This window comes from Azolla caroliniana, unplaced genomic scaffold (genome assembly GCF_043228905.1).
Source record: "Azolla caroliniana isolate FFs.n. ecotype wild unplaced genomic scaffold, voAzoCaro1.0.p SCAF_7, whole genome shotgun sequence".
Lineage (NCBI taxonomy): Eukaryota > Viridiplantae > Streptophyta > Polypodiopsida > Salviniales > Salviniaceae > Azolla > Azolla caroliniana.
In genome coordinates, this window is record NW_028230442.1 from 11,570,982 (window position 1) to 11,589,909 (window position 18,928).

Below are 18,928 nucleotides of genomic sequence, written 5' to 3' on the forward strand. Positions count from 1 at the left end.
TCCCTTAATATTGATTCAATATCATGTGTTCAAACATCAAGAAATCAAAACAAACTTTACATTGCCTCTTATATTTATATACGATTTTGTACAAAAATATTAATGAATATTAATAATGTAATAAAGAGCATCAAATCAAGACTTTCTAGACATTGCATTAAATGATTGATAACTCATAACCATAATAAAACTTTGCAAGCTTTTCTATCATTGAATTCGATGAGTCATTATTTGCAAATTACTAGACAATGTTTACATTTCGTATGAGATTGATATAGTGCCTACATTTATAACTTTTGTGGTATGTTCTCCTGTATAGGCTTGATTACCATTGTGACAAACACTCCGAACTTTAGTTTACAAACAACTCTATGGAAGTCATAGAATGAGGTGTTTTAATTTATGCTAGTATGATCAATGTCATGCCCCCCACCATCAGCAAGATGAAAGGCAATCGCTTTAAGATCTTCTCCTGGCATCAAACATAGCACCAACAACATTGTCGTAAACAAATTGTCTAAGAGCTTTGCACTTGTAAAGCCTAAATGGAGACATTTCCTTCACATATAACATGAAGGTGTGTATGTTGAAAGACTTATAAACTATTTGTTTCAAGAGAATTTCATGAACAAATGTAATCATAATATTTCACGTTATCGTTGCACAATTTTCACTACAAATTACCATATGCCACTAAATAGGTTTAGAATTGGAAATAAATAAAACGTCTTGCATTTCTTAGAGGCATGGAGTGTGAGATGAATTACCTTTTCACAAAACAGAAAAACAAGGCCATGCAAATCTAAGAATATTTCACACATATTGCCTACCAACAAATATGGTGCTAACTGTAGTTTGAGCTTTTGACTAATAGTTACAACTGAATATTCATCAGAATACTATACCACATCTTTATTTGGACACTCAAATTCCCCAAGATTTTTCTTTATTTCCACGAATGCCCTTTCACTTTCCATTATCTCTGTAAACACCTTTGTTCAACCCATTGAATTGCCCAACAGTAGAAATGGATGAAAAATCCAAGTACAATGCAAGACTGGTTGCAAAAGGGTATGCAAAAGTATTCCTCCCTGTAGTAAGTAGTAAAAATGACCACCTTGCCTCACTCCAGCTCTTGACATGGAGCTTTGGTAAATGGATAGAAAGAATGCTTTCGAGCATAGTGACACTGAAGGAGAGCTATGTATGAAACAGCCAAATGTATTTGCAATTTCCGAATTCTATGAAACTTCCAAAGCTTCCAAGATGAGAGAGACACACACATTCAGAAATAAAGCCTTTCATGTATGAGTGAGGGGATGTTGCCCAATTCCTCCCTGTAGTAAAAATGACCAGCTAGCCTCTCTCCAGCTCTTGACATGGCGCTTTAGCACATGGATAGAAAGAATGCTTTCGAGCATGGTTTAGGGTTTACCATAATGGTGCTTGGTCTACCTAAGAGGACAGCAGTGTTACATTATAGTAACTGAAACGCCATATGCTTGGCCACAAAACCCATGTTTCATATATACTGACTGCATTAATGTGTGGTATCATTTCATCAGGGAGGTGATAGACTGAACTCAATCTCATTGCATAAAATCAGCACTTCACAGAATCCTACAGACGCTCTCACTGACTGCCTCTCAAAGGCACAACATCAACACTTTCAACTTGTTAAAGGAGCAAAATAAGTTAAAGGAGCCTCTTTGGCACTTAAACGAGGAGGTTGATAGGCATAAAGGTCCAAGAACTCTCCATTTGCAAATTTACAAAACGCCTTTCCACTCTGTAACTCTCGTAAGAGCTTCTAGGACATATTTGGGTCACTTGGCCAACGTCAACTGGCTCAGATGCCCTAAAAATACATTCTAATAAAACAATATACTTTTTGCCCCTAATACACAATTATTTTGGGGGCTCCAAAAACGTGTGTTATCTCCTCCCTCTCTATTTTCTTTGCATCTCAGCCATTTTATTCCTGTCACTCCTACTCCTACTCCTAGTACATCTTACACACAGGTGGTACCAAAACAAACCTTTTGGCCTCCTCCTTTCAAGGACAAGGCAAAGTGCAGAGATAGATATTAGTACTATGGTTGCATTCCAGAATTGTGATTATATAACATTAGTGTGATTCTTAATTCATTTAACTTGATTGCATTATTATAGTGAACAAATCATCTGATACTCTGCAAAACCTCTATAACATACAATAAATCACAACCAATGAGAATCATACCTTGAAAACCAGCTTTCCAATAAATACTGTTATAAGTACGTTGCTCCTTTTCGCCTACAAGAGAATGTTGGTAAACGCTTGAAACAAAAATGAATTTTAAGTTTTTATAGGAGCACCAATAATCATAGACACCTTAACTCATGACCACAAATCGTTTAAAACAAACAAATAAACCAATACATTTTGTTGATGCAATTATGCAACAATGAATAATGAAGAATGAAATTTTCCATATGAATAAAGATAATATCCCAACTCTATCAATGCTATTTGCACTAGAAAATTTTGAAAGTAAGTCATGTTGATGTCAACAAGATGAAAAAAATGACCTGCCCAATAAATCAGCTATACAAAAGATATGCATGTAGGATGTACAGTTGGCATGAATGTAAAAGAAAAATGACATGACCTAGAAAGAAGAAACCATTGATGCAAATCGAAGATCTAACCTAATAAACTGCAGTTCAATAAACTTCTACAAGGTTGTCGGTCTGAAGTGCACACTATTTGCTTGAGTTTACTGTACTTTTACTAGAACTCTCCATTTGTAAATTTACAAAATGATTTTTCACTCTGTAACTCTCTTAAGAGCTTCTCGGACATATTTGGGTCACTTGGCTAATGTCAACTGGCTCAGGTGCCCTAAAAATACATTCTAATAAAACAATATACTTTTTGCTCCTAATACACGTCATGTTGATACCATTGCATACATCAATGACCCACAAGCTGAAGCATATGGGATTGCCTGCATTTTTTCTGTTTCCTCTTTGTCTTTGGGATAATGTGTTTTTGAAAGCTTTTCTTGTGATTGAAGAGGCACTGAAGATAGCTTTGCATAAGTCATTTGAAATCTTTCCTATACCTTCTCAATGTACTTATCTTGATACACAAACAGTACCTTTTTTTTCCTATCCCGTCTGATTCTTATCCCAAGTATGCACTCAGCATTTCCGAGATCTTTCATAGAAAATGCAGATTTGAGTTTACATTTTAATTCCTGCAAACTTGTGTCATGCTTTCCTGCTATGAGCATGTCATCAACATACAAAACCAAAATAATAGACGTGCCATTAGTTACCTTTTTCATATAAAGACAAGGATCTGTCGCACTTCGATTAAAGACATTTATTTGAGAGCATGAAATAATCAAATTTCATATACCAAAGACCATAGAAGCTGTGTTGAAGTTTACAAACTAAATGCTCTTTTTCTGGAATCGGGAACCCTTCAAGTTGCAACATATAAAGTTCCTCATCTAGGCTACCATGAAGGAAAGTTGTCTTACACCCATTTGATATAACTCCAAATCCAAAAAGACTGAAATAGCGAAAAGTGTCCCGAGTGTAGTCATTTTGACTACTGGATCAAAAACCTCCTGAAAATCAATTCCTTGTATTTGTTTGTACCCTTTGGCTACCAAACGAGCCTTATACTTGGGTTTACCTTCTAGATTCTTTATCTTGTAGACCCACTTGTTTGGTATAGCCTTTTTACCTTTGGGTAGAGATTTACAAGCGCCCACGTGTTATTCTCATGGAGTGCTTTGATCTCCTCTTGCATAGCAAGCTCCCACTTGAAAGGGTTAGGAATGATGTCAATTGGACTAAGGAAACACTCAGACATCACCCACGTAGAGCGATGGCTGAAAAGATAGAGAGAGAGACAATTGGAGGAGCTCATCTTTTGAAGTGATATCCAAAAGTTCTAAAGTTATGTTTTATATAACCCATTTAGGGTTGGCCACGTTCACACTGAACTTGGCCCAAAAATAAAAGAATAAGTCATAAGTGACTTTTGGCCTTTGTAATTAGGCCTATACACATGTACACACTATAAGGGATCATTTAGGGCCTTTACCCCAACAACCTCCCACTTAAAGGCATAAATGACACCTTTAAGCTACGTAACTCCCACCATTTGTATACATATTTGATGTTGTGCTTTGGATAAGCACTTAGTGAGTACATTTGCAGGGTTTTGTGATGTGTGGACCTTTATCAATGTGATAAGGCCATCCTCAAGCACTTCTCGAATGAAGTGATTTCGCACATCAATATGTTTGGCGCATGCATGAAACATAGCATTCTTTGCCAAACAGATGGCACTCGGGTTATCACAACCAAGCAGAGGTGTCTTTTCAGGCAAACCAAACTAACTGCAAAGACATGCTAACCATATCGCTTCCTTGGAAGCCTCAGTGGCTGAGATATATTCAGCTTCGGTAGTGGACAAAGCAACAAGCTTTTGCAGCCTAGTGCACCATGATACAGCACCACCTACAAGTGTGAATACATAGCCACTTGTGGATTTCTGTGTATCCACATCATTTGCCATGTTAGAGTCATAGAAACCCTTCAACTCTACTAGGTCTTTTCTATAAGAGAGACATTTATTTTTAGTCCCTTTTAAGTACCTCTCATAATGGACTTGCCCGAATTAGCATGAATCGGCTTACAAATTCCACTGCATAGGCAATATTAGGTCTAGTAGCAACCATAGCATACATAAGTGAACCACAATCTGAAGCATAAGGTACACCTTGCATGTCATTGATTGCTTCTTGTGTCTTAGGACAATCTTCCTTAGAGATTTTAGCATAGGGCTGTAATGGCACTCCAAGAGGCTTTGCATCAGCCATACAAAATCTGTCCAGCATCTTTTCAATGTATTTTTCTTGAGATAAATACAATGTGTATTGTTCCCTTTGTCTCCTAATTCTTACTCCAAGTACATGTTCAGCTCCCCCAAGGTCTTTCATTGAGAATGCAGATTTCAGCTGCTTTTTAAGGACATCAACATTGTTCCTTTTCTTGCCAGCAATGAGCAAATCATCTACATATGGTACAAGAATGATGGGGCTGTCATTTTCATCTCGTTTAGTGTACAATCAGTGATCATCATGGCTTCTTTTGTACTCATGCTTGAGCATAAAAGCATCAAACTTTTTGTACCATTGTTTAGAAGCTTGTTTCAGCCCAGACAAGCTCCTATTGAGCTTACATACCAAATGTTCCTTTCCAGAAATAACAAAGCCCTCAGGCTGTTTCAAGTAAAGCTCTTCATCAATGTCACTATGCAAAAAAGCTGTATGTACATCCATTTGATCTATTTCCAAATCAAGTGCAGCCATTATAGCAAAAAGCAATCGCAAAGTGGTCATTTTTAACACAGGAGAAAACACTTTTGGAAATCGATGCCCTTAGTTTGAGCATATCCTTTTGCAACCAGCCTTGCTTTATACTTCGGTTTGTCATCAACAATCTTGATTTTATATGCTCATTTGTTAGGAATAGCTTTCCTTTCTTTGGGCAGTTCAACCAAGTCCCATGTATTATTTGAATGCAAAGCCTTAATCTCTACTTGCATAGCAAGCTCCCACTTAGTTTGATCGGAGAAATGCAGAGGACAGAGGGAACAATATAGAAACCAGGAATTCCTACTTGGCAGAAAACGCAGAGGATAAGACATTGCAGGAACGCAAAAAGAAGAAAGAAAGAAAGAAAACTTAACGTCTTTTAAGAGGCCAAAATGGCCTATAAGACCAAACAAGAGATTACATCTTAAGTCTTGTCTCGTCTTTGAGAACAAATCAAAATAAAATAAATATTACACAGTAAATATAAAAGTAAATAAGATGAGAAGAAATGAGGGAATCTGGTTTTTGGCACATGTGAGATTCTCAACTTACATATATTGTAGCTTTTGTCTTTGAAAGATCTCTAGCATAGGTCGATCCAGAATGGAAATGTCTCCGAAGCGAGGGAAGCACCTATGATGGCGGGAGATAATGGCTTTTATCTGTCGATGACAAGGGTGTCGAGGTCGTGGTCCATGGGCCGGGGCCTACATGCATAGCAAATTGCTATTGCCCGATCAATTGTAACCCCTTTGTTATGTCCTGGTCTGGAGCCCATTTGTGTATCCCGTGATTGACTTGTAGCATTAGTAGGAGCGATGGGGCTAAAGGAAGTTGTGATTGGTTCTTTGTGGATGAGCTTGTATGGTATATTCTTCAACAACTTTTCCCAATGTCTCTTGAGCTCTAGCAAGAAAAGTCCTAGGCATCGTTGGTCCTCATATTCCATTGCCTTGCGTAGCGAGCCAAAGCCTTGTTTAAAGAGAAACATGACCATTGTTCAACACAAAGGATCAGTTATTGTAGAAAAAGAAAAGATAGAGAATAGAGAGGTAGAGAGGTAGAGAGGTAGAGAGAAAGATATATTAACGTCTTTTAAGAGGCCAAAATGGCCTATAAGACCAAATAAGAGATTACATCTTGAGGGTTATCTCATCTTTGAGAACAAATCAAAATAAAATAAATACTACACAGTAAATATAAAAGTAAGTAAGATGAAAAGAGAAGAAACGAGGGAATCTGGTTTTTGGCACATGTGAGATTCTCAAGTTAGGTATATTGTAGCTTTTGTCTTCGAAAGATCTCTAGCATAGGTCGATCCAGAATGGAAATGTCTCCGAAGCGAGGGATGCACCTACGATGGCAAGAGATAATGGCTTTTATCTGTCGATGACAAGGGTGTCGAGGTCGTGGTCCATGGGGGCAGGGCCTACGTGCACGGCAAATTGCTATTGCCCAATCAATTGTAACCCCTTTGTTATGTCATGGTCTGGAGCCCATTTGTGTATCCCGTGATGGACTTGTAGGATTAGTAGGAGTGATGGGGCTAAAGAAAGTTGTGATTGTTCTTTGTGAATAAGCTTGTGTGGCTGTATTCTTGAACAACTTTTCCCGATGTCTCTTGAGCTCTAGCAAAAAAAGTCCTAGGCATCGTTGGTCCTCATATTCCATTACCTTGCATAGTGGGCCAAAGCCTTGCTTAAAGAGGCAATGGTATCTCCCTCTGATTTCATAAAAGACACTACAATGACAAACATAGTGTTCCTCAAATTCCACTCCTTGATGACACAATTGGCAAATTCTCTCTTCTAGAGGTAGTCGTGTATATCTGCCTACCTCAATCTGTAGCTGATGTGATGAAGTTCTTATCTGCCCTATCACACTACACAGCGCATAGGATAGAACAGGATAGGGCAGGCTAATAAGAAAAGGAAAAAAAAGCACTAATGAGAAGACCACAAGTTAGGAGACAAAAGAAAAACACATATGAAACCCATAACGTAGGTTGGCAAACTCATATATTGATCAAGAAAACATACTGAAGTTTCGCACCTTCTACGCCCTCTGTTAGGTCCAGGATGCATCAAAGTTCTGAGGGATTAAGAGTAGTTCCACAAATTTTTTGAGGCTCTCAAATCTGGTAAGGTATAGGTCACCAGCATATTTCCATGCAAGAAGTCACAAATAGCACCGTTTGCTTGAAATAAATGAGACTCACTCAGACAACCTTGTCTTTTCTACTCTAGAGAAAGAACGTGTATAACAGAACCTCAAATTCTGTTTCCAACCAAGAGCGAACAAAGTTCACTTTCTGTGGTTTATAGTAATATAGAATGGTAACGTCCAGACCATAGGGACATTCCCAGGATCAGGATATCCTCTTATTCTCAATTAACTGTGCTGTAATTCCATCACCAACTTTTCAAATGCGTTCATCTTCCATATTAAGAGCGTGATCTCAATCAACTTGTTCCAAAATGATGCAACTGGCTTCGGCTTTTGTATTTATGAACCAGGATCTACCGTTAGGCAACACCATTGTGGAAATGAATCCTTTTCATGATCTTTGAGAAGCCAAAGTATCTGCCATGACTGATCCGGTTCATCAGTTACTACAATCCTACATCCCCATCGACCAGAACCTCAACCATCAGTTTGTCTATAACTTGCTCTATAAATTCTTCAGACTTTTCTCAAACCTAGAAAGGGTCCTCAGAAAACTCTACTTGAAACCTGAGTTTGCATAGCTTTCACACCGAGAATAAATGAAACCCCAATTTCAGAGCATAGAGATTCTTGGAAGTAAAAGTGCTTCCTTTTCCATTGGGAAACAACGCCAGAATTCTAAGACATAAAAATACCTCTTTGAAATAAAATGGAACAAAAGAGGATAAAATAGACAATCTTTTATTGGACTAGGTCTTTTGCCATAAAACAAAGAACCAAACACTTCAAGTTCTTTAGATAATAATAACAACAATAGACCCGGAAACACTTATAGCTAAAGACTTCAGTTCATGGTTTGGGGGGAAATGAATTAGCTGAAAAATATGCTAATACTTGAGAGGTAAGAAATGAAGTATATACAAGAACTCAATGGAATAATTCCTTAAGTCACAAATATAAATGTTTCTCAGGTCATATCTGAAGATATTGTATTCTCCGAGTATAAGGGACAGTATTCAAGTTTCTATCGCAATATCCCTCTTCTCTCCCTTTCTAAAAAGATGTCACGTCTCACAAACATCTCAATAACCTTAATAAAAATATTTGTTTCAAGGATTTTCATAAATGAAATGTACATATATATGTAAGACTATCTTGAGACAAGCAAAGAAAAAAATGGTGGAGCCATTTGAGGATGAACCTGCTATGATTCACCCCTTGAAGACGAGACCAAAATTGAAGCTTAATGAGGAACATAAAATGCAGAAAGAAAGAACATATTTTTAAGATATTTGTACAGTCTCTTTACATATTACGATTCATATTAAATTCTACTATTATCCTAGGACCTTATTAACTCTACTTGGTATTTCCTGAAATAATTGGACCTGAAATTAATTACAATACGATAAGTGAATATTATATTAAATTCAAATCAGGTATAGGCTCACTCACTGCAATAGCATATGCAACCAGCAACGTCTCCAAGCTCTTCAAATAGCAAATGAAAGCCACAATCTCAAATATTGAGATCATTAGAAGCACATGGAATTGTCTAAATACATGTTTGAACGATGGTAAACTGCAAAAAAATAAATAAATAAAAAGTTAAGTCGCAATATCAGTTGCATTCTCCATGTTTGAACATCCTCTTTTTCACTTATAGTGAAGCATAAAATCTAACCAGAAAGAGTCTATTGGCCTCAAAATATATTTTACTTAAGATAGAAATAGGTTGCGTACAAATTACAATCTGCTCACCTATGGAATGAAAGAAACAGAACAAGTGGGATAGCCATGATAACCTTCTGAAGAGCTGCAAATATAATTGGTGAAGGTGCCAAATGTGCTCCCATTTTATCAAGACTGAAATGACACATGAAAAATTGAACCCGTTCAGCATCAAACAAAGCAAAAAAATATCAAGCAAGGATTGCAGGAATTCAATAACACCTGTTGCTGACACTCAATAGGCCTGCAACACCGAGCATTAGAAGACTTCCTTGCTCTCGTTTTAAAGCAAGAAATGGCTCAAAGATATGAGTTGTCAAACTCCTGAAGAACTATCCATATATTAATTACCATTTACATCATTTATGGAATTCCAAGAACAATTAAATCCATCTATTTAGCATTTTCTGCCAAATGGCTCCATATTAATTAAAACTTTAATTCACATTTTTTATCCCAAATAAGCAACATCATGGTGATAAGTGCTTACCCATCCATTATTGAACAGTTGTAACTGTTTGTTAGGAGACCATGAAATGCCTGTTTTTCGTCAGTCTCAACAACCAGAATTTTCTGGTTTACTTCATCCATTTCCTCTGCTTTTTTCATATCATCAATTGATTTGGATGATTTCTCTCTTCCCCGGAGCAGATGACTACACCATTTTGGTAGTATACCTATAATGGAGGCCAAAAGACCATACAATGATTTTGACCTAGTTCTCTCTTTTTTAATTTCTGGATCCCCTGGCTGTTCTACAGCAAGTAAATATCCACCGATTGTCACCACCAGAACTCCAAGAAGACCTTGATAACTCGGTGTCTCGTGCATCATAAAGAAACTTGTAAATACAAGTAAAACTGGTGTAAACGCAAGATATGGCACAGTAACCGATAACGGTGATAAATGTAACGCCTTTTGATATAGAAATCCAGCTATGACTTTAAGCCCCGCACTGATAACAACAATTCGCAAAAACTTTACATCCGACCCCTCAAACATTGTGTTTATAGATCCACCTTTTCCTAACACAAGGACAAGGATAACTAGCAAAATTGCATCTAGAAACCCTACAATCCCAATCAATTCAGTTATTGAAAATCTTTGTGATGCGAATTTTCGGCTTCCATCTATACAGCTATTACCTATTGCTGCCCCAGCTGCAAAGGCAAATCCAAATCCAATGGCCCTCATTGTGACAGGGATACTTTATCAAAAAATATCCTTGTTTTGTTACACAAATCGACAAGTTAACAGGTACCAGTTAGTAGTTGTCTGTAATATTTGTTAGGCCTTATAAGCAATTATGGTGTTTTTAAAATGTTAATAAACCCAGGCGCCCCTCTTGTGTCACTTTCAACTCAAAATCAATAAGCAATTAGTACTGAGTAACCTTTGTTAGCCTTACATACCATTATGGTATTCTGTAGGTATTAATATACCTAAAGCCCCATACTTCTATTGATCTAAATTCTAACTGAATAAGGACTAAGATGTACGTCGTGTTGTTTAGGTCTTATATGCCATTATGGTCTATTGAAGATGTTGATATAAATGAAAAATCCTTTTGTTGTTCTTGATTAAACGAGGTGACACATGTACTTGTAATACTTTTGTCCTATGAGATATCTTCATTTCTGGTCCCTACTTTCACCATGAAAATGAAATCAAGATGTGATCTTGTCTCTCAAGTCGCCCAGAGTTTCACTGCATTCGCAATCCAAAAAGGCAACCGGGAACAATTGGTTCTTATGCCAGCATCTGTGTAATATACGGCCAAATGAAAAATGGACTCGTATCTAATGTGCGAATCTAATGATTATGCTACATACTAGAGAGCTATGGACAATATGGTACATACCCTATAAATTCCTGCAAAGAAAAGACCATAAAACAACTATTATTAAGGACATGAATTACTCAAAAACATCCTAGAATAGCTGTGTAGAATGAATATTGCATCAAATTTTCGGTTAATTTTTAATAAGAAAATGAAAAATAGACAGAAAATTTTAGATTCGCATTATCAAGACGCAAATATAAGAAGACTTACCCCTCATTTAGGTTCGTTTTCAAGCTGGAAAAAAACAATACTGCAATCTAAGATGATTGCTAAAACCCTAAAAAGCTCAGACTTACTGCTTCCAAATATCGGGTTAGGAAAAGGATAATAATAATAGTAAGGAAAGAAATGGTTTGATAAAGCGCACAGATATGATATTTTGGAGTTGCAGAGCAGAACCAGGAACCCTAAGGCCACGGCAGGTTAAAAAATAAAAACATGCATCTTGCGTGGGAGGAGTGCAAAGAAATGTCTCATTTCCACGTGTTCCCTGACCCTCCCAGAAGAAGAAGAAGAAGAAGAAGAAGAAGAAGGAGTTGCAGTGTGGCAATGGCATGGCAGTCCTTTTGTTGACAACTTCCGTAATTTTGTGATGCCTTTCATATTGCCCGCTTCTCATCCCCCCTCACGGTCACACCCTTTGTGTAGGGATAGATAGATCAAGAAGGAGAAAGAGAAGTTCGAACGCAATTGAAACTCTAAGGATTATAGTCGAATGTCATAGTCAAACTCGGGAATTTTGATTGTTCACGGCCAAACTATACATGCATGCATCGAAGAGAATGTGAACTAAGTAAGTTGTAGTATGTGTTGGGAAACAGGTCCCTCCAGATGGGAAGAGAACGAACCAAATCGAGTGGAGTCAATGAATATTTCGGCCGAGGCCGACATCGAAAACCAAAACCGAATTCGGGCGACTATATTTGTAAATAGTCTAAAGGTGCCCCATGTGGGCTATACTTGTAAATAGCTATAAAGTTGTATAAGTATAATATATAACTAGGGAAACTTTTTATGTGTGTGAGAATTATTATAGTTGTAATAAGTGATACATAAGGTAGTTGCCTTTGTAACAGTGAGAGTAAGAAAGAGAGAGAGAGAGAGTTAGTGTGTGTAACTCTGTAATCATCTGTCTGTCAAACGAAGAAGATCTCGAGGTCATTGCCTCAGAGTTTCTTATTGTACTTCCTCTCATTATAGTGATTTTGTTTCTCTTGTGGACCCCGTGGTTTTTCCCTTTCGGGTTTTCCACGTTAAATATTTGTATCTCGTTTTTGAGTTTCTCGTTTTTCTATCTGTGTACTATCTATCTCGATTCTTTGCACCTGAACATCGCAAGTGGAACCGGTTGCTGCCGGTCACGATCCTAACCGTATGGGAGCAAATGGCGTGGCTAGATTGTCACATCGTCCAAACCATTTATTTTAATATCTCACATCCATCCAAAAGTCACGTGGAACACATATAGCATTGGTCCATACCTCTTCCGAAGGACAACTTGAGGTAGAGAAATGATCATGTTGCACCTACAATTTAAGTTGATAGTTGGTTGACATTTATGAAAGTTTAGAGCTTTTATGTTCTTAAGAGTTTCTAAATTACAATTCCACTATCCTTCTAGTACTTTGACTTTGCCTCTCAATACTAATAATATAACTTTCCTTGTGGATATGTTTGATACTTCATTCAACATACTAGGTCTTTCATATATATACCTAGCATCGCACTGTAGATTACGAACTTAATCCTTAAGCAATGTGCTTGATGTTGCATTAATTATGAAACTCAAAATTATTCTTTAGTTTGAGATCATGCAAAGTGGCAAAATGTCTTAACATAATCAAGATTTTGCCACAATCCAAAAGTTGAAAAGGATATCTTTAACCTTTAGTAATAAGTACAACCTTAACAAATAAATTCAAATGTGCAACTCTTCAAATTCTCTATTTGGGATCAAGCACACAAAGAAAATGGCTCTACAAAATCAGTGCCAAAATCCATAGTGGAAAATGGTGATCATTGCACTTTTTGAAGAAATTCAAATCAATATAACCCTTACTAGGACCATCCAATATGCATGCGCACATATCTTGCATTCAACATTGACTAACCACTAGTTATTAAAAGACAAAATTGGTTCAAAGAAAAAGACTTATAATGTTGAATTCAATTATAGGAATTAATAGCATGCTCTCATCTTCCACATGCACACACATTATTGTTAATTGGATTGAGGTATCTCCCGACAACAAGATGCATTCACATAATTGAGGTCTCGTGTAAACAAGATACCTTTGTGTGTTAAAAGCCGCATGGTATCAAGGCCTTGTTGTAATTAAGAGCTTCATGGAAATATACATCTTCATGTTGATAGGTCTTCGTGGAAATTGAAATTCGTGTGAATAAATCTTTGGAGAAATAGAGACCTTTATATTCAATACCTTTGTAGAATCAAGGTCTTTATGAAATTGAGAACTTTGTGTAATCAAGGTTTCAAGACTCATGGTGTCTTTTTGTTCATTCTTTCCAGAGATTATGCAAGACATTATAGAGCAAATTAGTGGGTGGCATTCAAGGCAAGTGTGGTTGATCATGTGTTATTTTGATTGTAAAGTGATTCATGGTTGAGGAGATGCAAGTGATGAAGATCTACCATAGGAGTTGAGCTCATACAAGTGGTTGTGGTTGCAAGCTATACGCGATGGGTGATGAAAAGTCTGAGTAAAGGTTCATTGAGAGAGGGTAATAGAGAAACAATGCACAAGAGAAGGATAGATCCATAGATTGACATATTCACATTCGTCGGGTTTCCCAATCGAATGCAAATGAATACGAATACGAATGGGTGGTCAAATATTCATTTAACTCAAAAAAAAAAAAAAACTCTGTCTTTTTTAATTTCCTAAGATAAAAAAAAAGGAACTTGACAATAAATAGGGATAATAAAAGAGGGACTTGGGGATTTGACACTACTAAAATTTTATAATAAATGTATAACTTATAAGTTATAAGAATTCGTTTTTTTTAATAAATAAATAAAATAAAATAAAGGCTCATTAATTTCTTTCTTTTTATTCCCTCAAAATTTATGGATATTTTTATTTTGACATTAAAAATAGTACTTCAAACTAATCATATTTTTCAAAGTTCATACTAATTATATTTGTATAATGAATATAAAAATAATCATTTTTTAAAAATTAATTAATTGATTGATTAATTAAAATAAGTTTCATAAACTCTCTTGACACTATAATCTATTAATGAATAATTGTTCTTTTTTTGGTGCAATAAATTTATTTAAATAAATAAATAAATAATTTATATTTATTTTGCAAAACGAATGGTTTTCTAATATTCTTGGGGCCATTTCGTATTCTCGAATATTGAGATATTGCACATGGAGAACATCACGAATATCACACATGTGTCAATCTATGGATAGAGCCTAGGAAAACTATATGAAGGAAGAGTGAAGATGTGTATCAAATCTAGAGAGGAACCACAAGGGTCTTGAACCAAGGAAAACATGTTTGATTATGTTGTCAATGAATATTTTGGGGGGTTAGTGGCTGATTTAGAACCCTTTTGCTCTTCTTTAAGAACCATTCTCTTTGGTTTGTCGCTTTTCTATGTGCGTGTACGCCTTTGCTTTATATTCTATGTCATGAGAGTGTGTTACTGTATATATAAACTTGAGTTTGTTGTGAACATCTAAGTGCAAGTGTGTGTGCAAGACTACGTATATGTGTATATATCTATGTGGTAATCAATATTATGAAATTGTAAATGTGTTGTCATAAGTGTGTATGCACACTTTCATGTGAATGTAAATAATGTGAGGGTGGTTCTTCATGTGAGTTTGCATTGTTGTACTAATGTATATATAAAGATCCAAGTGGAAAAGAAAAAAAAGAAAGCGAGAAAGAGATAATGAAAAAGGAACAAGGTCGAATGAGAGAATTTGTTACGGGCATGACCATATAATATCCTGCGGTGAGAATTTACCGTAGTATTCTTTACACTCTCATTTAACCCTCACACTTACGGGCATGACCAAAGGAGTCAAACTTTTGGTACCATTGCCAAGGAGCTTGCTTAAGTCCGTATAAGCTCTTCTTCAGCCGGCACACCATGTACTCCTTCCCTTTCCTCTCAAATCCTTCCGGTTGATGCATGTAGATCTCTTGTTTCAGCTTGTACACCCACTTGTTTCGGAGTGCCCTCTTTCATTTCGGCAATTCCACCAATTCGTATGTGTGGTTCTCATGCAGGGAATCCATCTCGTCCTACATGGCACTCAACCACTTGCGGCTATGGGTGTCTCCCCTTGCTTCTTCAAAGCTTTCTGGCTCCCCCTCATCAGTTAGCAACACATGCTCTACATCCAGAAATCTCCGGGGGGCTCTTCTCTCCTGGAGAGGATATCTCCGTCCTTGGTTTCTGACTACTGGTTCCTCCGTTTGTTCCTCATCCGAGTCCGATTCGGGATCTTGTCCGGTTTTGGTGTCTTCTCCTTCTTCTTCTTCTTCGGTTGGTTCGGTTTCTTGTCTGTATCTGGCCGGTTCGTCGAGTGTCATATGGTTACTGGCTAACATGCAATTTTCAACCGGGTAGATCCTTGTGTCCTCAAACCGGTTTTCATTGGATGATCCGGAGTTGATCATCTCCTTCTCCGACTCCCAGTCGGCAATGGTCCTGTCTTCCATGAAGACTATGTCCCGACTCCAGAACACCTTCTTGTTGACCAGATCCCACACCCGGTAACCGAAGTCATCATCGTTGTATCCAAGGAATATACATGGCTTGGACTTAGGATCCAACTTTGCTCTCTTGTCCTTCGCCACATGCACGTATGCGAGACACCCGAACACCTTTAGATGCCGGTAAGAGACATCTTTACCGGTCCATACTTTCTGAGGTGTGTCTCCGTCCAAGGGTAGTGAGGGTGATCTGTTTATCACATAGGTCGCCGTTGAGAGCGCCTCAACCCAAAACGTCTTGGGTAACTTGGCATGTTAGAGCATGCTCCTGACTCTCTCCATTATGGTCTGGTTCATCCTTTCGGCCAGCCCGTTTAGTTCCGGCGTCTTCGACAAGTTGAACTCGAGCCGGATTCCCTTTGACCGGGAGTACTCCTCGAACTGCCCCCGGTATTCTCCTCTGTTATCTGCTCAAACCGCCTTCAGCTTCCGGCCGGTTTCTCTTTCCACTCTCGCGTGGAGCTCCTTGAAGACGGATAGCACCTGATCCTTCGTCTTCAATGGTGAAACCCACAACTTCCGGCTGTGGTCATCTATGAACGTCACGAAGTACTGCGATCCGGCATGTGACTTCGTGTCCACTTGACACAGATTGGTATGCACCAGCTCCAGTGGTGCATTCCATCTCATCGGTGGCCTTGACCGGAAGGAGGTTCGGTTTTGCTTGCCAGCCAAGCAATCGGTGCACTTCTCAAGTTGCACGCCCTTCACTTGAATGAGGTTGTCTTCGGCAAGCCTCTTCATCCCCTTCTCACTCATGTGACATAGTCTTTTGTGCCACAACTCACCGGTAGTGTTGGATACTACGTTCACTTCTTCTCGGCATATTCGGGCATTCATCAAGTACAATGTGTTGATCTTCTGGGCTCGAGCCACTATCAAGCTTCCCTTGTTGAACTTCATAACATCGTTCCGGATGCTACCTGTGTAGCCTTCATCATCTACCCGACCAGCTGATATCAGGTTCAATCGAACTTCCAAAACGTATCAGACATCCTTCAGCAGCAACTTGCATCTGGTTGATTTCGTCAACAACACATCTCCTATGCCAATAATTCGGCATGTCCCTTCATTCCCCATCCAGACACAGCCGTGCTCACCGGCTATGTAGGATGAGAAGCATTTCCGGTCCGGGGTAAGGTGGAACGATGCTTCGGAATCGACAACCCACGTTGTCTCATTGCCGGCAAGGTTCAACTCACTCTCCTCGATGACGAGCATTAGTTCTTCTTCACTTTCCGCGATCGTTGTCATTCCCTTCCGGTCCGGGCCTTGCCGATCTGAACCGTTTCGGTTCAATGACTTCTTCGAATCGGTACTGTCGGTTCCCTTGTCTTTCCAGAAATGCCGACAATTCTTTTGGAAGTGCCCGGACTTGTTGCAATAGAAGCAAGTCGGCCTCCCCCTTGACTTTGATCGTGTCCCCGACTTTTCCTGGTTCTAGGGACTCCGATTGCTTTGTCTTCCGCGTTCTGATTCAGTAAGGAGGGCTTTGGCGTTAGAGATCACCTCCTTGTCTTTCCGACATGCCTCCTCATCTAGCAAGCTCGACTTCACTCTTGGTAGGGATAGTTGTTTTCCTTCCGGCCCGGCGTTGCCCAACGTGACAACGAACGTCTCCCAGCTATCCGGGAGGGAACCGAGCAGGAGTAGAGCAAGTACCTCATCGGCGAGAGGTACTTCCAATGAGGTTTCCTGATGTATCAACCCCTAGAAGGCATTCATGTGCTCCGCCATACTGGAGTCGTCCTAGTACTGGAGCCTCACTAGCTTCCGGAATACTGAAACCGGATTAACGGCCTTCTTGTTCTGGAACATGATGCTGATCTTCTCCCAGAGTTCATGAGCCTTGCTCTCTTCATGAAGCATCGAATGTCGATGAAGCACCCAATGTATGCCTTCGTCTTCATGTGCATCACCTCCCACACTGTGGCGTCAATCTTATCCAATCTCTTGTCCCTGAACTGAACCGGCAACCAAAGATCTTTGACCACCAACATATCCCTCATCTTCGACTTCCACACTGAGTAGTTGAAGCCGGTGAGCTTGAACATGCTGCCAAACAATTCTTCCATTTTCTGTGTTGTTCGATTTGATACCAGATGTTGAGAAAGGCGCGGAATACTGCTCGGCCACAACCGAGTCTTGAATCACTTCGATAAGAGTGTAACACAGGAATGGGAATAAACGTACACAAAAAAAAGAAGAAGTACACAGGATGTTTACCTGGAAAACCCTAAATGGGAAAAACCACGGGAGCCCACAGACTCTGAACTATCACTATGAAGAGAAGGGGTACAATCAAAGACTTGTAGGCAACGACCTCGAGCTTGGTTTCTTCGCTAGGCGGCGGTTACAACAGAGTATCGCTCTGTATCTCTCTCCCTCTCTCTATGTCGCTCTCTCTATACAACAGTCACAACAACAATGATCAACACACATATAAAGTGATTGCCCTAAGTCATATTTATACTTATATGAACTTAGGGTTATTTATAAATATAGCCTCAATGGGCTTACTCAGAAACATATTTACAGATATGTCTTCTACATCTGGTTCTCACTAGGTCTTCTAGGTCCGGTTCTCACTGGGTCTTCTATGTCCGGTTCTCAAGATCCCATCCGGAGGGACCAAAATCCCAACAAAACGTTCATGGGTACAACACTAGAAGTGCAAATGCTTTTACGGGTTAGTATACATTGGAGATGATTGAATGCCCAACGACAAGGGGAGGTATGTCTTCTACATCCGGTTCTCACCGGGTCTTCTATGTCCGGTTCTCAAGATCCCATCCGGAGGGACCAAAATCCCAACAAAACATTCATTGGTACAACACTAGAAGTGCAAATGCTTTTATGGGTAAGTATACATTGGAGATGATTGAATGCCCAACGACAAGGGGAGGGAGGTAGGAAGAGGAAGCGAAACATTCATAACACCTCGACCCTTGATATCTCTGATGTGGATATCATCATGTACCACTTCACGCTTACAAAAGCCGGTTGATTAAGGAGGTCAACAATAGATATAATAAAAGAAAATT

General features: G+C 38.7%; 1 protein-coding gene across 1 annotated transcript; it reads right to left on the reverse strand.

The window, feature by feature from the left end:
• Nucleotides 1–47: 47 nt before the first annotated feature.
• Nucleotides 48–11,599, reverse strand: LOC147861973 (uncharacterized). The gene is made up of 7 exons (XM_087322229.1): nucleotides 11,332–11,599; nucleotides 9,769–11,039; nucleotides 9,501–9,602; nucleotides 9,309–9,413; nucleotides 9,003–9,129; nucleotides 2,243–2,296; nucleotides 48–472 (listed from the first exon to the last, which is right to left on the reverse strand). The coding sequence occupies exons 2-7, from the start codon at nucleotides 10,470–10,472 to the stop codon at nucleotides 401–403; spliced, it is 1,164 nt and encodes a 387-aa protein (XP_087178355.1). The 5' UTR covers nucleotides 10,473–11,039; nucleotides 11,332–11,599; the 3' UTR covers nucleotides 48–400.
• Between the last annotated feature and the right edge of the window lie 7,329 nt (nucleotides 11,600–18,928).

Excerpts from the sequence above, each read along its gene's own strand:
- LOC147861973 (XM_087322229.1), bottom strand. The coding sequence starts at position 10,472 with ATGAGGGCCATTGGATTTGGATTTGCCTTTGCAGCTGGGGCAGCAATA. Across the intron at positions 9,130-9,308 it reads CTGTTTCTTTCATTCCATAG|TTTACCATCGTTCAAACATG; the intron begins GTGAGCAGATTG and ends ATTTTTTTGCAG. Across the intron at positions 473-2,242 it reads TTGGAAAGCTGGTTTTCAAG|GAGAAGATCTTAAAGCGATT; the intron begins GTATGATTCTCA and ends GTTTGATGCCAG.